The sequence below is a fragment of the Scleropages formosus genome, chromosome 9 (genome assembly GCF_900964775.1).
Source record: "Scleropages formosus chromosome 9, fSclFor1.1, whole genome shotgun sequence".
NCBI lineage: Eukaryota > Metazoa > Chordata > Actinopteri > Osteoglossiformes > Osteoglossidae > Scleropages > Scleropages formosus.
In genome coordinates, this window is record NC_041814.1 from 332,226 (window position 1) to 352,681 (window position 20,456).

Here is a 20,456-nt window from a genome sequence, read left to right on the forward strand (position 1 = left end):
TGTAAATTGCTTAGGATAAAAGCATCAGCTAAATTAATGAATGCAAGTGAAATTCTTTCTTTACAGTCATTAACTGAGATGCTGTTGGGATCTCCAACACATATCCTTTTTCGTTTCACCAATCTCACTAATCAGACGTGTCATACATGTCAAAAAAGTGAGCACTGCGACTACTGGCACAGATTGCTTGACTCTTTGAGCAGATAAAATGGTTGGGAAAATTGCTGTGGACACACTGCAGAAGAAGCCTTCATATCAAAATCAGGTTTGTGATTATTATTACAGTTTTAAGTATAGTATCAAAATCCAGTGTCCTTCGCAAACACCGTCTCTTCATCAATAAATCACTTCATCAATAAATATACACCAGTTCTAGACTTAACTGGTCCCTGAGTTATGTTACAACCCCAGTTAATGGACAGGTTGGCCATTTGAGTTTAGGTCTAACTGTTGTCTAGTCTGTGCGTGGCTCGTGAGGGGTCCAGGAGTCTGCAGAATGAAATTCCCCAGGAGCCCTCATTCCAAGCAACTTAGGACCTTGTGACTGTGCTGTAGCAGGACAGTTCCCTCTCAAGCTTTTCACGCAGTTTATGGAAAGAGGGCCTCTTGCCGGGGTCCATCTCCCAGCAGGTCCTCATGAGGGCATAGATCCTGGTGGGACAATTCTCTGGAGCCTCCATACGGTAGCCTTGCTCTACCTTCTCCTTCACTTCCTTCAGGGACTAGAGAAAGGCAAGACCAGAGGGAACCACAGCGTCATTCACAATTGTATGTATCTCATTCATGTTCTGAAAGTAAAACTGCAAAAAGGGAACCTCATAAGAGAACAGCCTTCGCCCCCCCCCCCCCCCCCCCCCCCCCAACTTTGAAAGCCTTGGAAATTGCTGAATATGTGGGGAAGATTGACAGTGAGGCTGTGTGTGACAGGGAGCTTTAAGTGAGATAATCCAGCTTCCCTATCTCTCTATCGCTGCACTCCACCCCCTTGCCCATTGTGGCTCAGCTCACTTGCAGAAGCCGTTGCCATAGAAACAAGGCCTGCAACGTCTAATCTCAGTTTATCCATTCCTTTATTACCTGCTTAACGCAGACTGAGTAGACCACATCTTAGTCTTGCGTCTACAGCAAAAGGATCGAAACTGACCGAAAACACTGAATGTACGGCTCTATACTCGTATCACCTGTGCAAAACGTTGTGGGTTAGTTAGGTTCGAACATGCCAGTTTCAAGAGACAAAAGGAATTTCACCTATAGTGGCGCATGACAAAAGGATTCTTAATGTGTGGGTAGGAATAAACCTGCAGAAATAAAGAAGGCCTTATTTTCCACTTTAAATGTTGCCGCCACAGTTCCCATCACAACTTGTCAAAATGTTTGGCAGTGGCATGGCTGTTTGAATAAAGTGAGATGATTCTGCAAAGTGCCAACCATGTAGGAGGATGTCTTATTACATTTGTTCTAATGAATGCGTTTTAACAAACCACTGGATTTCAAAATCATTTTTTGTTTTATTTGATAATATAGTTGCAATACAATTTGCAACTGTAAGCTGTGCAAATAAACCTTTTGTTTTCCGTAGTCAACTGTCTTCTTTGTCTGATGCATTTGTTTCTTTGCCTTATGTCTGTGTTCAAGTGCTCTGTGTCACTGCCTGAGAAGAGAGCTCTGCAAAAATAAATTGAATTTTCTCAGAAAATCTATATACACACACTCTCGTAAGCTGCTCGCCCCAAGGAACCGGAGCCTAACCTGGCAACAAAGGGCACAAGGGACACACCAAGGACAGGACACCAGTCCATCACAGGGCACTTCAAGCAGGACTTGAACCCCAGACCTACCGGACAGCAGGCCCTGGCTAAACCCACCGCACCCCCCTTCTCAAAAAGTAACATTTTCCATATATTTGATTAAAAGAAAATGCCTTGAACCGCTAACAGTGGTGGAAAATTAAGTGATGTAGAGCCAGTAAGTATTCAGAGTCTGCTCATGAAAAAATCTGTACAACATATGAAATATACTTTTGGGAATGTATGCATGGAAATGTATGGAAATAATATATGCTGAAGACAAGAGAAATATACAATGATTTCTATTTGAACCCCTCTTGTTTTTGTTGATGCGCAAGAGTTCCAAACACCTATTTGCAACTGAAATGCAGCATATGAGAATGTGCATGGAGGTGTAGAAGAGTGTATATTAGGGTTAGTGTTTCATGGATGGAAAGCAGTCATACACAAGAAGGTGATATCAGGACTGAGGTTTCAGAGCTGAAATAACTAGTGGAAGTGAGGAGAAATCCATGAAATCTGGGGTGAGATTAGAACACGGTTCCAGGAAGGTATGGTACCTGAATAGAACATGCTTTTCTCAACACTCTGTCTTCATGTGGTCCTTGTAGCACATGGCGCTCTGGCCACGGTTTTTGACTTGATGCTAATGGTGAAGTAAAGCAAAATGGCCTAGAGCAAATATTAAAAGAGAGCATGAGGAAACTCACCATCTTCGGGTAGGGCTGTCGGCCGTAGGAGAACGTCTCCCACAGGAGCACTCCGTAGCTCCACACGTCTGAACGCGTGGAGAATTTCTGTTGGGCATGTAACGCGGTAAAAGGGTTGACTAAAATGCAAAGAAATGCGCCATGAATGGACATTCGAACCCACGGCTATTCCCTACCTCCTTCTTCAGAGCCTCGGGGGCGGTCCACTTCACCGGCAGCTTCACGTTATCCGAGGTTTTGGGGTTAGTCTGCGCCAGGCCGAAGTCACTGATCTTGGCCACGTTGTCGCTCGACACTAGGATGTTACGAGCTGCCAGGTCGCGGTGAACCAGCTTCTTGGATTCCAAGTATTCCATGCCCGCACACACGTCTCTGGAGACATAGCACGCGCATTATGGCCTATGACATTACCTCCTTCCTTCCAAGCAACGAGTTTACGGCTACTTTTGCTGTAAATACGATAGAAAAAGCTCCTCTCGCTATATGTGTGGTGGGGTTCGTATTTCCCGCTCTTCTTGCTAAAGCCCAGATTTCTCATTTCACACAGCCTGATGGATAAGTACGGCAGAAAGGCCCGATGACTGATCTTTTCGTGCAACGGCGGTGCTTAAAGGAACCACAATACATGAACCATAGAGCTCTTTATTTGTGCAGCCACTGGAGTAGAAACATGTCCAGTGGTCATTATGTGATGAGGGATAAATGAACACCTGCAGTGGAGACTATTTGTACTCATTTAGACAGAGGATTTGTAGAGGGCCTCACAGTGCAAAGCGTAGCAGTTGTCCAGTGTCAATAACGGATCGGCCTCGCGTGCGGAGGAAATTCACCAGGTTCCCCTGCAACAGAAAGCCACACGCGCGCGCACACACAGGCGTGTGATATACACAGCACACGGATACAGGATCTTTCTGGCAGCGTACATCTCTAAAAGTACTGACGCTTTAAAGATGAAACACAGAGCGCCCAAGCTTCACGACGTTCGTATCATAAGGACGCGGCTACGTCAGGCTACGCTCTCACTAAAACACAGGCCGAGTACAGTAGCCACTTTACCTTGTCCATGAACTCTGTGACAATGTGAAGCCCATTGTGTAATATCACCCCGTGCAACCGCACCAGGTTCCTGTGCTGTAGCTTCCTGGACAATTCGTGTGAGACAACGTGGGGAGACACAGGGGACAGCATAGTTTTGAACAGAAGCACAACAAGTCGGTTCTGGGGTACATTTACTGCAAGATGGGTCTTAGGAAAGGCGGACGACCAGGTGAGGCGCTCACGTCATGACAGCGGTCTCCTCCAAGAACGCCTGAGCCGTGACGTCACATTTGATGTCCTTCACTGCCACTCTCTGGCCCATGTAATGTCCCATATACACCGCTAGATGGAGGCACGGGGGAGAATGAGAGGTGCGGCGTGCTGAGTCCAACTGCAATAACCTCTGCAGTCAACCAAGCTTTTCCCACAGAAGGCTTCATGCAAACTGCGTCTTAGTATCAACTGTAAGCCTACAGAAGTAGTCGTTCAACCCTTTGTGTTACAACAGAATCTCTGCTCTGGGTGGCACAGTGAGTAAGGACATGGCTTTGAACCCCACATAGTCTGTATGGAGTTTGCATGTTCTCCCTCTGCCTGTGTGGGTTTCCTCTGGGTGCTCTGGTTTCCTCCCACAGCCCAAAGACATGTTGTTCAGGTTCCCCCATAGTGTGTGAATGACAGTGTGTGTGTGTGTGTTCCACTGATGTACGGATGAGTGAGCCAGTGTAAGTAGTGTATCTAGCAGTGTAAGTCACCACGGTGAATAAGGTGTGTGGGCTCATAACACTACATAGAGCTCATTAGAAGTCGCTTTGGAGAAAAGTATCTGCTAAATAAATGTACATTGATCAAGACTTGGAGAACAGAGCAAACTAGTGATTAGCGTACATAAGAAATGAGTTTGTCGGCAAGATTCGGGACAACACGAAAAGGTCGTTTTGGACGTTCAGAGTTTGCACTGAAATGACAAGAAAACCGAAATAGAATAATACCGAAATAGCCAGAGCACGCGGAACAGTAGGTGAATTAGATTAAGCAAGTAAATGTGATTTAAAGGGTTTTAGGTTCAAATCTCAGCAGAGACAACTGTGGTTCTAACCTCAGGTAAGGCTCTTAACATGAACTCATTACATCAGTGTCCATCTCTATAAACTGATGAAGAATAAGATTGTACTCTGCATTCTCCTAGATAAATGGCTGAGGACATCGATCTATCTATCTGGTTTCAATAACCGCTTGACCTGGGCAGGGTTACGCTGAACAGAATCTGTCCCAGAAGCATTGGGCGCAAGGCTGACGGGGGTAAATCCCAGACAGGACACCAAACCATCACAGGGTAGCCACGTGCACGGTCACCCGTTTGCATACCACAGCAATTTCTTTTCCCCTCGTGTCTTCGGACTGTGGAAGGAAACCAGAGCATCCAGAGGAAACCTCCACAGACATGGGGTGAACGTGCAAACTCCGCCAAGACTGAGTGGGCATCAAACTCATCTGCCCAGGTGCTGGGAGGTGGCGGCGCTACTCACTGCGCCACTGTCCCGCCATTGCTACGAGAATCATTTCGATGATTTGCATGGCGCGGCGTAACGCACACACCGCACAAATACAACCTTATTCAAACAGTAAGGCGGATATTTAGTAAAAAACGGCCAGATTTATCTTGGAAGACTCACCTCCAAACTCGCCCTCTCCTATGCGCTCTCCCAAGGCCAGCTTGTCAATGTCCAGCAACCAGCCCGCTGGATGAGAGAGGGAGAGCGGTGAAAGCAGCGCTGCGGGCCGGGGGACGGGGTACGAGCGGCAAGGCTCGGTGATACTCCTTACCTTTCGAAAGTTCCACTTCCGCTGACTTAGCGCCTGCCTTCTCTTTAGGTTTCTGTAGTGTGGTAGCGAGTGCTCCTTGGTTTTTTGTGTAGAACTATCAATGCGAACAACACGATTAAAGAGCAGTGAGCAAAAATGAATGAGACCTGCTCACCAGGTGCCCGTACAGACGGCGCTGCTCCGCATCCGGCGGCTCAGATGGCCTCCTAACCTCACCGCAGAGCATAGACGCTGGGCAACTGACACCAGAAAGCAGTGTCACTTTTTATTTTTCATCCGTTTTCAGTTACAGTAAACACGCAGTAAACAACTTATTTAGATGTAATATAGTCCAAATTATGATTGGTACATAAAAAAAAAACAAAAATGATGCATTTGTTGCTTTGCTTTTTTGCAACAAACAATATAAATTAATAACTGTATGCTTTAACTTAAATAATGCACTTGAGAGGGTAAGACTGTTTAGGGGAAGTTTATCCAGGCAACCCTTTAGTGACTGTCATTATCATAAGTAGCTCGTGACCTTAACCCCACGCAGGAGGGCTGGTGGCATTACTAACGCAGGCTTATCACATGAACTAGTCCAGGAAATGAGTCAGGCCAAAGAGGGACTAAAAAAAATGTCTGCGCCTGGCCTCCTCAGATAGAAGTGGCTTTCGGTGTGATCTGGGCATGTGTAGATGGTTCCTCTCTTTCCATTGTGTGTAGAACATGCACTGCAGTGGCATTAAAAGGGGGTCAAGAGGCCAATAGGCCATATAAGGGTACGGAGCTCAAAACCGGGGCCTCCTCTGCGAGCGTAGCAGCAGAAGATTTCGAGAAACCGAAATGCAAGAGAATTGCAGATGTCTGACAAACGAACACGCTGTCGTAACTCAGGAAGATTGGGAGGAAATGCACAGTCCATCGGCTTATATAGCAGTAAGAAGAACAGCAGCACAGTTTTATCCGCCACTGTAACAGCATAGCTATCATCATCATCATCATCATCTGAACCGCTTGCCTCAGTTGGGGGTCGCGGGGAGCCGGAGCCTAACCCAGCAACACATGGTGTAAGGCTGGAGGGGACACACCCAGGACAGGATGCCAGTCTGTCACAAGGCACCCCAAGCAGGGCTTGAACCCAAGACTAATCAGAAAGCAGGACCTGATCCAACGCACCGCACCACCACACCCCCCTCACAGCATAGCCCGATTTATTTTTTTTAAAAAAAAAAAAAACTTAAAATGTTTCCACGGAAGCTGGCACATTCCCTCACCTCAATCATGTCGATGAGGTTGTAGAAGAATTTGGAGTTGTCGATGGTCAGTTTGTTGTCCTTGTAGATTACCCGGTAGTGGATGACCTCTTGACCAACAATGACACATAACACGTAGTCCCCAGGGTGTCTGATGGACTCGCGCACCAGGAACAGCCCGTCTTCTATTGGCTGCAGCTTGTTCACCGCTTCCGGCCCTGAGATCTTTCCGTGAAACCAGCTGCCACAGACATAGAATTGCATGAATTAACTGGAAAAACAACCACAATTATAGGTGGATCAGTCAGGAAATGGTCGAAACTGACCATTATCACCACAAAAAAACGTGTAACTGAAGTCAGCAATGGACATACTGAGAAGTATCTGAGCTCTAAGCCACATCAGAACAGGATGTTATTAAAATGCAACACACACACACACACACACACACACACACACACACAAACATACACACACATTTTCGAAACCGCTTGTCCCAAACAGGGTCGCGGGGAACCGGAGCCTACCCGGCAACACGGGGCGTAAGGCCGGAGGGGGAGGGGACGCACCCAGGACGGGACGCCAGTCCATCGCAAGGCACCTCAAGCGGGACTCGAACCCCAGACCCACTGGAGAGCAGGACCTGGTCCAACCCACTGCGCCACTGCACCCCCTTAAAATGCAACAATCCATTGCAAATAAGGATGCATGAGTTCATTTGACAAGCAAATAATATTACTGCATTCCACCGACTATTGCGCAAGAGAAGGATGGCTTATGGTAAGGATAGTACGGCTGGACATCATAAGCCCCGAGTGGACTCACGGCATGAGGCTGAGGCTCGGGTCAACACGGATGGCTTCCCTCTCGCGCACGTTGCTGGCAGATATTAGCCCCTGCTCTCCTGTCTTGTTATGCTGAGCTCTGTACACACCCTTCCCCTGATAAGAAGCAGAGCAGGGACTTCAACGGGAGCGCAGGAGTGACGAACACAAACCGCCCCGGCGAGAGATGTGACCATACCACTCCTGCTTCGATGATGGTCAACATGTCTCCTTTACGGTAAGCCAGTTCGGAAGGCTTGGGCTTGGAGTGATCGCACTTGGTGACGCACTGGGTGCCGGGTGACCAGCCCTTCTGCAAGAGGAAGGAATCGGTAACCCAGAAGCGGTGCACGCTCGTGGCCCACGTCCGAGCGCAACAGAGAGCACTGCGACGGAACACGTTCTTTACCCCGGGAGGCATGCGTCCGACCTGAAGACCACCAGTTAATTCTTTTTGTAATAAATCCAAAAATACACATCAGGTGGATTAGGATGGAAAAATACCGCATGTATCTGCTACATGAGAAAACTGCTATTACATACCGATACAAGCATTCGGTAGGCATTTAGCGAACATCTTTACGGGCCGTTTCTGACTATTTGATAGCATTACTGGTAGGACTAGTTAGATCCGTAGCCAGGCGGCGATACGCCGTGCACCCTGTCGGAGGTAAGGAGATAAGTCGTAACCATCTGCTGGTGGAAACGTCCTGTCTCTCCTCTGTAAAGGTCCGCAGGAGACTCCCGATTCTTCGGAGACACTTACCGTCGCCATCCTCAGGGGTATGGAGCTTCTTTCATGCGGACTCGGCCGAGACCTGGTAACTGTAAAGTAAAAGGCCCGTAAATACAGACTGAAATGATGCACCGAGGTGTGAGTTGAAAGGACGGCCAGTTTACGAGCAACGCCTTAACCGCATTCTCCCGAGCTTCCGAGAGCTGCGTTCGAGCTCAGGAATGTGGAATGGAACAGAAAAAAACGCTGCGGAGCCTGAATGGACCGTCGTGATGAGAAAGGGACTCTAGGTGTCTAAGCGCAGCCATTCGTGCGGAACGTGAGAAACGCAAGATGAGTCGTCCGGAAGACACACTTATGGAGACGGTCTGCGGACCAAGAGACACGCAGAAAAGCCCCGGAGACGTCCCTACTGCGACAGCGCAATTCGAAGACGTGCCGAAACGACGGAGTTGACGGAGTTTGTGAAATTTGCACGTTTCCACTGGAACACAAAGAGAAAAGAGGCATGCGGCAGCGCACTCACTAGGGTCACCGCGATCGGCAGTCTCCGCAGGATCTGTCCTCGCCTGTGCTGCGTTATCTGTGACCGCACATGGGCCCGATGGCAGTGGACACACGGCGAAGTGTGTGTCTCTCTGCGTTTTTCTCGCTCTGTGTGTGTGTGTGTGTGTGTTTGTGTGTCGCTCCTTCTCCGCTCACTGACAAAATGTGCTCACTTCCTCATTTCGCCCCAGTGGAAACACATCAGCGCAGAGACACTCTTTGTCATTCACTGCTGCGGTGTGCCTATGTGTCACACATCCTACAGTCCAGTGCAATAATAGGTGTCAGACATGTGTTTTAGTGTTTTTTTTTTTATTTTAAGTTTGTTAAATACCTTTTCGTGCGCATACTTTCCGAGTGTCTCAAAGCTCCTGGGGAGCGCTGTGGTGACAGTTGCAAGCTTCCTGTGACCGACGCAAAAGGACTGTACGCTCCGCTGCCAGCAGCATTTACTTCTTGTGCCTATATATAAAACGAGTGAAGGTTCCTAGGAAAAGGAGTGTTATGTGAAAAAAAGAGAGATTTGAATACCTTTACAGAGGCTTTAAAATAGCAAAATGACAAACGTACTGGTCACAGCCTCAGATGTTTAACCACAAACAATATTTAAAATGCCAAAAAGGAAAAAAAACTGGAGGGTTCGTGAAGTAGGGGGCTGTGTAAAGGGGGGGGGGGGGGGGGGGGGGGGGATGCAGTGGCACAGCGGGCTTGGCCCGTGCCTGTTCTCTGGTGGGTCCGGGGTTCAAGTCCTGCTTGGGGTGTCGCGTGACGGACTGGCGTCCCATCCTGGGTGTGTTCCCTCCAGCCTCACACCCGGTGTTGCTGGGTTAGACTCTGGCTCACTGCAACCCTGCTCAGGACAAGTGGTTTCAGACAGTATGTGTGTGTATGCTGTGTACGTAGTATTTTATATCTAAAAATGTACCTAGTACAGTCGCTTCTAAGACTGGCCACCATCATGATGCTACTAGGCCACATTGCAACCGCAGCAGCGCCACACATGAACCAGTCTTAGAATGTGTTGTCTTTCCCACGTCTTTTTCCTCTTTCACGTTTACTCACCTAGCTGACGCTTTTCTCCAAGCGACTAATGGTGTTAAGCTGCTTACAATTACACACACACACACACACACACACACAAACATTTTCTGAACCGCTTGTCCCGTACGGGATCACGGGGAACCGGAGCCTACCCACAGGGTGTAAGGCCAGAGAGGGAGGGGACACACCCAGGTTGTGGGTGTGCAGCTTCTTGTGTGAATGTTGGTGCGTATGGTGAAGGAAACCAACTGTACTTAAGAGTCACACATCTGCAGCTACGTCTCTTTCTCCTAATGTAATGAACACATTGTATTTTCTAAGAAACGTACGTCGCTTTGGAGAAAAGCATCTGCTAAATAGATACATGTAAATGAACAGCAGAAGAGATTTTGGTGCAGATATGATTCTAGCATACAGTCCATTTGTCACATTCCACCATATGAAGCACACGCACAGCCTGATGCCACTTGCCCCAGGCAACTGGAGCCTAACCCGGTAGTGCAGGGCACAAGGCCGAGGGGGGAAGGGTGGGACATACCCAAGACGGGGCACCGTTCCGCCGCAAGGCACCCCAAGCAGGACTCGAACCCCAGAGCCACCACATAGGAGGACTTGGCCAAACCCGCTGTGCCGCCGTGCCACCGTGTCCCCCTTCTATATGTACCCGTATACAGTATATCACATGAGTAGCTCCATAAAGGTTTATCCATCAGTCAACAATTTGTAAGCAAAAAAACGATTAAACATAAACATTTAGTGCGACCAGGCGCTGCGATGTGGGATTCAGAATTATCCACCTCTGCCACGAAAATAATAGGACATTTTACACTACGGAGGTACAGATATTAAGCAGCTGATGGCATGTCTGCAGCTTTTTCACAATGCCGTCATAGACGATTCTTAAGGATGATGTAATAACCATGTAATGTGATTTGATAAGTGGCACCTCCAGCAAAACCGCTCTTTAAGATTGAAAACATTTCAAGGGGATTTTTCTCAGTGATTTCTCAACAACCTCTAAAAGAATCACCGTAACACCAACTTCTACAGCCGCCTGTCCCGAGCCGGCACCTACCCGGCAACACGGGGCGCAAGGCCGAAGGGGGAGGGGACACACCCAGGATGGGACGCCAGTCCGCCGCAAGGCACCCCAAGCGGGGCTCGAACCCCAGACCCGCCACACATTCTAGAAAAAATATTACCTATTACACACGAAGGAAGCCAGCCCACTACTTAGGGTTCTTCTCTAGGGTCAAACAGGTTTTTGTGTGTACACAAGTAAGTTCTGGGGATGATAAAGAAACTATGGTGCACACTTCTGTTCCACAGAGCGACCACTGCCCTGTCTCTTCTATATTTGCCTGGACGAATCAATCAGAGGCACCATTGATGTTATGCTTATCATCCAACTCCTATTCCTTTCATTTTTAATAACTGATCCAATAATAAATTTCATTTAATTACTCTACATTTTTTCATTTTAATTTTTAAGCCATTTTTTAATGAACAGTATCTCAGTTCAGCAGGCCTTGGCACACACTGTTCCGCTCACGCCCACGTCCTCACCGCAAACAGACGCACCTGTGGCAGATCAGGGCGACGACGCATAAAAGGACGGCACCAGATCGACCGAATCGCGGAACCTCGTCGAGCCAACCGCACATCTCCGCCCGTGCGGTCCTGCGATTTCTCCCGTGCTCCTGCGCCCTTCTCTGTACGGTTTCCTGGTGTCCCGACCTTTGGCTTCGCTCTTCGTATGACGGCTTTGGATTATCCCTCCCGTTCTGACGATTGCTCATCGGTGACCCCTGCTCGTTCTTTGACTTCCCTATTTCGCCTGCCCTTATCGGATACCTTTGCATAATAAACAGTGCACCTGCACTTGGGTCCGTCGCCTCCTTGGAAACATGACAGATCCACATTACGCAGTTAAACTGGGAATTAAGGAAAGAGAAAAATGGGTTTGTGAAATGTTAGCACACTTTTTAAGTGCTCTGGGAAAAACATATAGAAACTAACGGAGTGTCACGTCCACGCCCACAACTCAAGCAACAACACCTGACTCCACACTAGCTCATGAGTAATCGCTCACCCTATAAAGACCCTCTTCAGCTCCCGTACCGTTGCGGAATCTCATTTGGGACAACCGCCCTTCCTCGTGTTACTACACTCTTGCTCCGTCCACGATCTCCGGTTTTTTTTGACTCCTTGCTTCGTTCTCCGACCACGTCCACGGATCCTCGTTCCCGTCTTGTTCGCCGATCGACCGACCCTTTGCTTGTCCCTGGTTTTGAGACCTTGCCTCTCCCCTCAACGTCTAACGAACAACGCCGCACTTGGGTTCAGCCGTCTCGGCTCCCTGTGTTCCGGAAGCGTGACACTGAGTAATATGTTATACATATGAAAATGTTACACACGACATTTAGAAAATTATAAGGTACTGTACAACACTGTCCACTAAGAGTATGCTATCCAAAATAGATTCAAAATCTGAAAGACTATGGATCCACCGGATCTGATTAACTAAAGGCGCTGAGGAAGAGTCATTATTTTATTAATCCAAAAATGGGCTGCTTTCACAATTTCAGCTCTGTTCAGGTACGTTGCAATAATGTTGTATGTATGAAACTCTGTGCTGTGAACTTGAGACAACAAAGAAACCAGTCCCTGCAACGTGTGAAACTTTTCAAAAATATTTCCCAAGACACATGATGGAAGTTTCCATTTCGTGTGTGGCAACATTTGCGCAAGCAGCCTTCTTTCATAATCAGACGCAGATAGAAATCCTACCTGCTGATACTACAAAAGGAGCAGCGTTGAAGAAACCGAAAGCATTTCCACAGAGGAAGACGGCCAAAAAAGTGACCAACATGGGATGAGGCAGTTTGCAAACAGTTATATAACAATAAAACTCTTTCATGAGGCCATAAACACACAGAGAAAGTCAAAGTACGTAAATGTGACACATGAGGGCAATGATGCTTCCGTACCTGTGAGCTGGAACAGCTACTCTAGTACTATACGGTCATGCTTATTAACATGATGCTTTTCTCCAGAAGGACTTGCACTGGTAAGTTATCTACAGTGATTTATCTAATGCTATGCGCTGGAATTTTTCTGAAATTTTTCTGGAGCAATTACTACAGTACTACAGCAGGAAGGGTGATTCTAGAGTCCAGAGGCAGCGGCTTTACCCTGTTACCTGCAGTCCTTATATCTTGAAATTCCCTCTGGGATTATACAAATGTGTCATGTGTAAACAGTTCAGGAAACTCCCCCCAAACCTTATTATTCAGTTGTGTGCACGAAAAAACATCAAATTAATTATGAAGCTGTAATTGCTGATGTATTTTAAAACTTGACTTTAATATGCACAATTTAATTAACATATTGTTGTTTTTCCCCCCATTAACCGCCACCTTATCGTGGTGGAGGGGTTTGAGTGCCTGAATGAGTCCAGGAGCTATGTTGTCTGGGGCTATATGCCCCTGGTAGGGTCTCCCATGGCAGACAGGTCCTGGATGACAGACGAGACAAAGCGCGGTTCAAAAACCCCTTATGAAGGAAAAATCAAGGCTTTCGTCGACCTCGCCCAGTATGGGGTCACCGGGGCCCCACCCTGGAGCCAGGCCTGGGGGGGGGGACTCGCATGCGAGCGCCTGGTGGCCAGGTCTATGCCCACGGGGCCTGGCCGGGCTCAGCCCGAAGCCATGACGTGGAGCCGCTCTTCGGTGGGCTCACCACCTGCCGGAGAAACCGTAAGGGGCCGGTGCATTGTGATTTGGGCGGTGGTCAGGGCCGAGTGCCCGGCCGACCCAAACCTCGGGCACCAACTCTGGTTTTTGGGACTTGGAATGTCACCTCACTGGCGGGGAAGGAGCCTGAGCTGGTGCGGGAAGTTGAGAGATACCATCTAGATATAGTCGGGCTCACTTCCACTCACAGCTTGGGTTCTGGAACCACTCTTCTCGATCAAGGGTGGACTCTCCACTATTCTGGCGTTGCCCAAGGTGAGAGGCGGCGGGCGGGTGTGGGCTTATTAATAGCCCCCCAGTTCAGCCGCCATGTGTTGGAGTCTACCCCGGTGAATGAGAGGGTCATCTCCCTACGCCTTCGGGTCAGGGAACGGTCTCTCACTGTCGTTTGTGCTTATGCGCCTAGCGGCAGTGTAGAGTACCCGGCCTTTTTGGAGTCCCTGGGGGGCGTGCTGGAAAGCGCTCCCACTGGGGACTCTGTCGTTCTACTGGGGGACTTTAACGCCCACGTGGGCAGCGACAGTGATACCTGGAGGGGAGTGATTGGGAGGAACGGCCTCCCTGATCTGAACCCGAGCGGTGAGTTGTTATTGGATTTCTGTGCTAGTCGCGGTTTATCCATAACGAACACCATGTTCATGCATAAGGGTGTCCACCAGTGCACTTGGCACTAGGACACCCTAGGTCGGAGGTCGATGATCGACTTTGTAGTCGTTTCTTCTGACCTTCGGCCATATGTCTTGGACACTCGGGTGAAGAGAGGGGCTGAGCTGTCAACTGATCACCACCTGGTGGTGAGTTGGATTCGATGGCGGGGGAAAAAGCTGGACAGACCTGGCAGGCCCAAACGCATAGTGAGGGTCTGTTGGGAACGTTTGGCGGAGACCCCTGTCAGAGAGGTCTTCAACTCCCACCTCCGACAGAGCTTCAGCCAGGTCCCGAGGGAGGTGGGGGACATCGAGTCTGAATGGACTATGTTCCGCGCCTCCATTGTCGGGGCGGCGGTTCAGAGCTGCGGCCATAAGGTCTCCGGAGCCTGTCGCGGCGACAATCCCCGAACACGGTGGTGGACACCGGAAGTAAGGGATGCCGTCAAGCTGAAGAAGGAGTTCTATCGGGCCTGGCTGGCTCATGGGACTCCTGAAGCAGCTGACAGGTACCGATGGGCCAAACGGAGCGCGGCTCTGGCAGTCGCCGCGGCAAAAACTCGGGCTTGGGAGGAGTTCGGCGAGGCCATGGAGGAAGACTTTCGGTCGGCCTCAAAGAGATTCTGGCAAACCGTCCGGCGACTCAGAGGGGGGAAGCGGTGTTCCACGAACACTGTTTACAGTGGAAGTGGTGCGCTGCTGACCTCAGCTGAGGATGTCCTCGGGCGGTGGAAGGAGTACTTTGAGGATCTCCTCAATCCCTCCGACACGCCTTCCGTAGAGGAAGCTGAGGCTGGGGACTTCGAGGGGGACTCGTCCATTACCCTGGCTGAAGTTGCTGAGGTAGTCAAAAAACTCCTCGGTGGCAAGGCTCCAGGGGTGGATGAGATCCGCCCCGAGTTTCTCAAGTCTCTGGATGTTGTGGGGCTGTCTTGGCTGACACACCTCTGCAGCATCACGTGGAGTTCGGGAACGGTGCCTCTGGACTGGCAGACTGGGGTGGTGGTCCCTCTTTTTAAGAAGGGGGACCGGAGATTGTGTTCCAACTACAGGGGGATCACACTCCTTAGCCTCCCTGGGAAAGTCTATGCCGGGGTACTGGAGAGGAGAATCCGACCGATAGTTGAACCTCGGATTCAGGAGGAGCAATGCGGTTTTCGCGCTGGCCGTGGAACACTGGACCAGCTCTATACCCTCACTAGGGTGCTGGAGGGTTCGTGGGAGTTTGCCCAACCAGTCCATATGTGTTTTGTGGACCTGGAGAAGGCATTCGACCGTGTCCCTCGTGGCATCCTGTGGGGGGTACTTCGGGATTATGGGGTTCGGGGCTCGCTGCTACGGGCTGTTCGTTCCCTGTATAACCGGAGCAGGAGCTTGGTTCGCATTGCCGGCAGTAAGTCAGACCTGTTCCCGGTGCATGTTGGACTCCGCCAGGGCTGCCCTTTGTCACGGATTCTGTTCATTATCTTCATGGACAGAATTTCTAGGCGCAGCCACGGAACGGAGGGTGTCTGTTTTGGTGGCCGCGAGATCTCGTCTCTGCTTTTTGCGGACGATGTGGTCCTGTTGGCTTCATCAAGTCAAGACTTGCAGCGTGCACTGGGGAGGTTTGCAGCCGAGTGCGAAGCGGCGGGGATGAGAATCAGCACCTCCAAATCCGAGGCCATGGTTCTCAGTCGGAAAAAGGTGGATTGCCCCCTCCGGGTTAGGGGGGAGTTGCTCCCTCAAGTGGAGGAGTTTAAGTATCTCGGGGTCTTGTTCACGAGTGAGGGAAAAATGGAGCGGCAGGTTGACAGACGGATCAGTGCGGCGTCCGCAGTAATGCGGTCATTGTACCGGTCTGTTGTGGTGAAGAAGGAGCTGAGTCATAAGGCGAAGCTCTCAATTTACCGGTCGATCTACATTCCTACCCTCACCTATGGTCATGAACTCTGGATCATGACCGAAAGAATGAGATCGCGGATACACACACACACACACACACACACACACACACACATTTTCAGAACCGCTTGTCCCTGACGGGGTCACGGGGAACCGGAGCCTACCCGGCAACACAGGGCGTAAGGCCGGAGGGGGAGGGGACACACCCAGGGCGGGACGCCAGTCCGCCGCAAGGCACCCCAAGCGGGATTCGAACCCCAGACCCACCGGAGAGCAGGACTGTGGTCCAACCCACTGCGCCACCGCACCCCTCGAGATCCCGCATACAAGCGGCAGAAATGAGTTTCCTCCACAGAGTGGCTGGGCGCACCCTTAGGGAAAGGGTGAGGAGCTCAGTCACCCGGGAGGAGCTCGGAGTAGAGCCGCTGCTCCTCCGCATCGAGAGGAGCCGGTAGGAGCCAGTTGAGGTGGCTCGGGCATCTGTTCCGGATGCCTCGTGGACGCCTCCCTGGGGAGGTGTTCCGGGCTTGTCCCACTGGGAGGAGGCCTCGGGGCAGACCCAGGACACGTTGGAGAGACTATGTCTCCCGGCTGGCCTGGGAACGCCTTGGGGTTCCCCCAGAGGAACTGGAGGAGGTGTGCGGGGAGAGGGAAGTCTGGAGGACTCTGCTCGGACTGCTGCCCCCGCGACCCGGCCCCGGATAAAAGAGGAGGAAGATGGATGGATGGATGGATGGATGGATGTATGGATATTGTTGTTTTTCTTCTTCTAAACTTTTTTACTGTGCGCGTGTTTGCTAGGAAAAAATAAACATCTATTGCAAACACAGTAATTTTTACAAAAACATTTTATACTCTTGCTTCTTCCAGGTCACAAAAGATTGCTGAAAGTGAAGACATTGCCACCCAGTGGTAAAGTACTGCAAAAATCCAGAAATACTGTATAAATCACAGTACTGTACCTCCAATGGCATTGTGTCATGTAATGTACTTTCATTAGTAAATAACTGAAAAAGTCATGGATGTGGAACTAAATGACTAAATTATGCTGATCGCCCTTTCTTTCTTTTCTGCTGTTTGTTCCTTAGATCCTGATCATTCAGCTTGTAAAGATTCAAGATTCAAGCGTTTATTGTCATGTGTACAGTAAAGTCTGTTACACCAAACAATGAAGTTCTTACACGGTGAATCCTCCCAGCAGCTTATGACATAAATTATAAAGACATAAGGAAAAAAAAGACACAAGACATAAATGAAAAAATTTACAAAACAACTATTAGTGCAAAAGCAAGAGACAGAATTATGTACATGAATAAACTGTAGTAGTAGTAGTAGTAAGTAAAGGTACTTAGAATCAGTAAAAAAAAAAACAACATTAAAAACAAAAAAACTGCTCGGGCTGCGTATATTCGCACTTCGTACACAAACAGGGCGCAAGATACTAGCAGCAAAGAGATAAGTGATGGAAGGAAGAACTTGCTGAACAAAATTGGTATGAAGAGCATAAAATGCTTACCCAGCCACATGTCACATTTATCTTACCTTCCTCATCTAATCAGGGCTGTTTTTCATAACATTTTACTGGTGTAATAATGTCCAGCTGTTGCTGTATTGGAATAATCTATACTGCACACCTGTAACCCACACACACACATTGTCTGAAGCCGCTTGTCCCATCCCGAGGAGCCAGAGCCTAACCTGACAACACAGGACATGGGGCTGGAGGGGACACACCCAGGACAGGACGCCAGTCCATCGCAAGGCCATCGCAAGGCACCCCAAGTGGGACTCGAACCCCAGACCCACTGGAGAGCAGGACAAGGGCCACCACACCACACCACACCACACCACACCACACCACACCACACCACACCACACCACACCACACCTCCTGCATGCCTGCCATATAACATTAAATTTAAGAAAATCCATCCACTCTTCTTTGTTTTGTTTCAGGTTAGGTTGACAATAATTCTTTTGCGCTTACTCATTCAGCATGCTTTCGCTATGAGAAACTGTCTTACTCATAGATGGGATTTTTAGAAAAAAATACAACATCTAAGTGTCTACTCATCAATAAGAAATACGTGTATTGTTTGAAACATGTTTTACTGGAGCATTTCCAAGTTACATTTGGGAAAACATACAGGTTGCATAGCTAAATTGTAATGAGTTAACATTTATACTGTTAAGAATAACAGAAATATGTACAAATTAAAATCTATTGTCTAAAACTGTTATGGCCCATAATTTTCATGGATATGTGCTAAATACCCAGGATTAAATTCCCAAAATTCTTAACAATAATCAAAATGTTGCAACATTCTTTCATAATCATATAGAAATGTTGAAACATTGTTTCAATGGTCTTAGTTGCCATAATTAATACTCAGTTCATGAGTCAATGATGCCCGCCTTACCTTGAGGAGATTTCGCCGTTGTTCTGTACAGTTTTGTACAGTGATGTATAGTAGGGTACCTGAGTGACACGTAGCCTCTCAAGATTGTTCATCTGCACCAAGATGATGTCCTTCTGGCCTCACCCCTCACGTAACAATACACACTATTGACCATTTCCGGTACCAACAACAGGTTTAGTTGTATATCAATAACTGAAAGACTGTCATTGTCATTGGTCATTAGCATTCAAAATTTCTCTACGATAAAAATAAGTCTTTCTTGGGCTTTGATTGATCAAGAACACTGTTCCTTATGAAGAGAAATTACCTAGATCTTTGCATTTTACATTTAGAAGACCTTTTCTCCAAAGTGACTTGCAATGAACTCTGTGTAGTGTTATCTGCCCACGCACCTTATTCACCATGGTGACTTACACTGCTAAATTTTTTTTTTTTTTTACTGATCAGAATGGATCACCAGCCCACCCAAAGGTGTCTGGCTCCACACACTGTCTTACTCGACAGGAATAAATTTCTCCATTCATTATTTCCAATAATTAAAATCTTTATTCAGTAAATAAATGAATCCTGCAAACAATACACACACACTCTTTCAGAACCGCTTGTCCCATACGGGGTCGCAGGGAACCGGAGCCTACCTGGCAACACAGGGCGTAAGGCCGGAGGGGGAGGGGACACACCCAGGACGGGACGCCAGTCCACCCCAAGGCACCCCAAGCGGGACTCGAGCCCCAGACCCACCGAAGAGCAGGACCCGGTCCAACCCACTGCTCCACCGCCACCCCCTTGTGCAAACAATACACACACCAACTAATATAAGAACCGCATGGCAGAACCTTTAAAACACTAAAGGACATACCCCCAAGGCTTGAAACCATACTTAATAAAGAATTAAAGGAAAACTTACCAGGTAAAATGATTTACCGCTCAAGATGGGCTGTCCCCTGGCCTGATACACTACTTACGCTGGGTCACTCATCCATACATCAGTGGAACACACTCTATCACTCACACACTGTAGTATGGGGGAACCTGAAGAGCAGGTCTTTGGACTGTGGGAGGAAACCAGAGCACTCAGAGGAAACCCAAACAGACAGAACATCTAAACTCCACACAGACTGAGCAGGGATCAAACCCATGTCCTCCCGCACCACCCAGGCGCTGTGCCACCGTGCCGCCCGCATATTTAAATAGTAATTTAGAAATGAGGGGCGTTTCCTTATGAATATTAATCATGAATCGCAGCCGCTAATTTAGGCTTAAATAACACTGGCAGCATTATGATTAAAAACCTACGCGCGCAACCAACATCATCATGCCACCGATTCCTTCTCGCTTTCTCCCGAGTCCGTACCTGTGGCAGCGCGTTTCACGGTATATAGCTCGCAGGTCCCGGCGTTGTTTGCCGTCTTGGAACAAGCGACGGTCTTTGCTGCTACGGCGACCGTGTCGCGAATGAAGCGGCGCTGCCATCATGTCGCCGCGTGACGCCCCGTGGCATGTGCTCGTGGTGCGAATGTCAGACCAACGTGTCGCATGATAAAAGGATGGCTGTATTCTATAATATTCCCTACGTGCAATGCTGGGAAACAGAAGGAGTGTCGTTTGAAAAGAGAGCACTGCACACTGACTGCAAGAATAATATACGGGCATTGATTTTTGTAGCATCTCTGGTCTCACTTGTCCTCCTGTGAAGATGAAACCCTGCCTGTTCCATCCATTGTTTAAGCTTCGTGATCATGTGTTCAGCACTTGGTTATTAACGCCACCCTTCTTCAATATGCTCAATTTACTCTTTTACTGGTCAGTAGCCTAGAAAAAGGCAGCGAAATTATTTCAGTTGCGCTGAATAATTAATTAAAGGGCCGCACAGACAGAAGAGGAGAGATGCTCATCATGGTCATGGGAAGAGAACAATAAGAACTGGAGCTGAAGAGCCAGCAGTCGCTGCTCCAGCGCTACTGTGTTTCTCACTACATCAGCAGGGGGAGAGGTCCCAATCA

General features: G+C 48.7%; 1 protein-coding gene across 6 annotated transcripts; it reads right to left on the reverse strand.

The window, feature by feature from the left end:
* On the reverse strand, positions 1–18,661 carry matk (megakaryocyte-associated tyrosine kinase). 6 transcript variants are annotated; one of them, XM_018728362.2, is made up of 14 exons: positions 18,454–18,661; positions 9,041–9,193; positions 8,191–8,249; positions 7,624–7,737; positions 7,426–7,541; positions 6,622–6,841; positions 5,363–5,456; positions 5,212–5,277; positions 3,778–3,877; positions 3,554–3,638; positions 3,263–3,336; positions 2,674–2,869; positions 2,498–2,584; positions 1–722 (listed from the first exon to the last, which is right to left on the reverse strand). In XM_018728362.2, exons 3-14 carry the CDS (start codon positions 8,197–8,199, stop codon positions 531–533), a joined length of 1,353 nt encoding a protein of 450 aa, XP_018583878.1. In that variant the 5' UTR covers positions 8,200–8,249; positions 9,041–9,193; positions 18,454–18,661; the 3' UTR covers positions 1–530. The 6 variants fall into 6 exon arrangements, with proteins under 6 accessions (XP_018583878.1, XP_018583875.1, XP_018583877.1 ...); XM_018728359.2 differs by having other exon boundaries at positions 7,624–8,249; XM_018728361.2 differs by lacking the exons at positions 9,041–9,193; positions 18,454–18,661 and adding an exon at positions 8,687–9,033.
* Positions 18,662–20,456: the final 1,795 nt, after the last annotated feature.

Coding starts and splice junctions, on each gene's coding strand:
- matk (XM_018728359.2), bottom strand. CDS start 7,845: ATGCCTCCCGGGGTAAAGAACGTGTTCCGTCGCAGTGCTCTCTGTTGC. Junction 5,457..6,621: donor ACCTCATCGACATGATTGAG/GTGAGGGAATGT, acceptor TCGCATTGATAG/TTCTACACAAAAAACCAAGG. Junction 723..2,497: donor GACAGCCCTACCCGAAGATG/GTGAGTTTCCTC, acceptor GCCTTTCTCTAG/TCCCTGAAGGAAGTGAAGGA.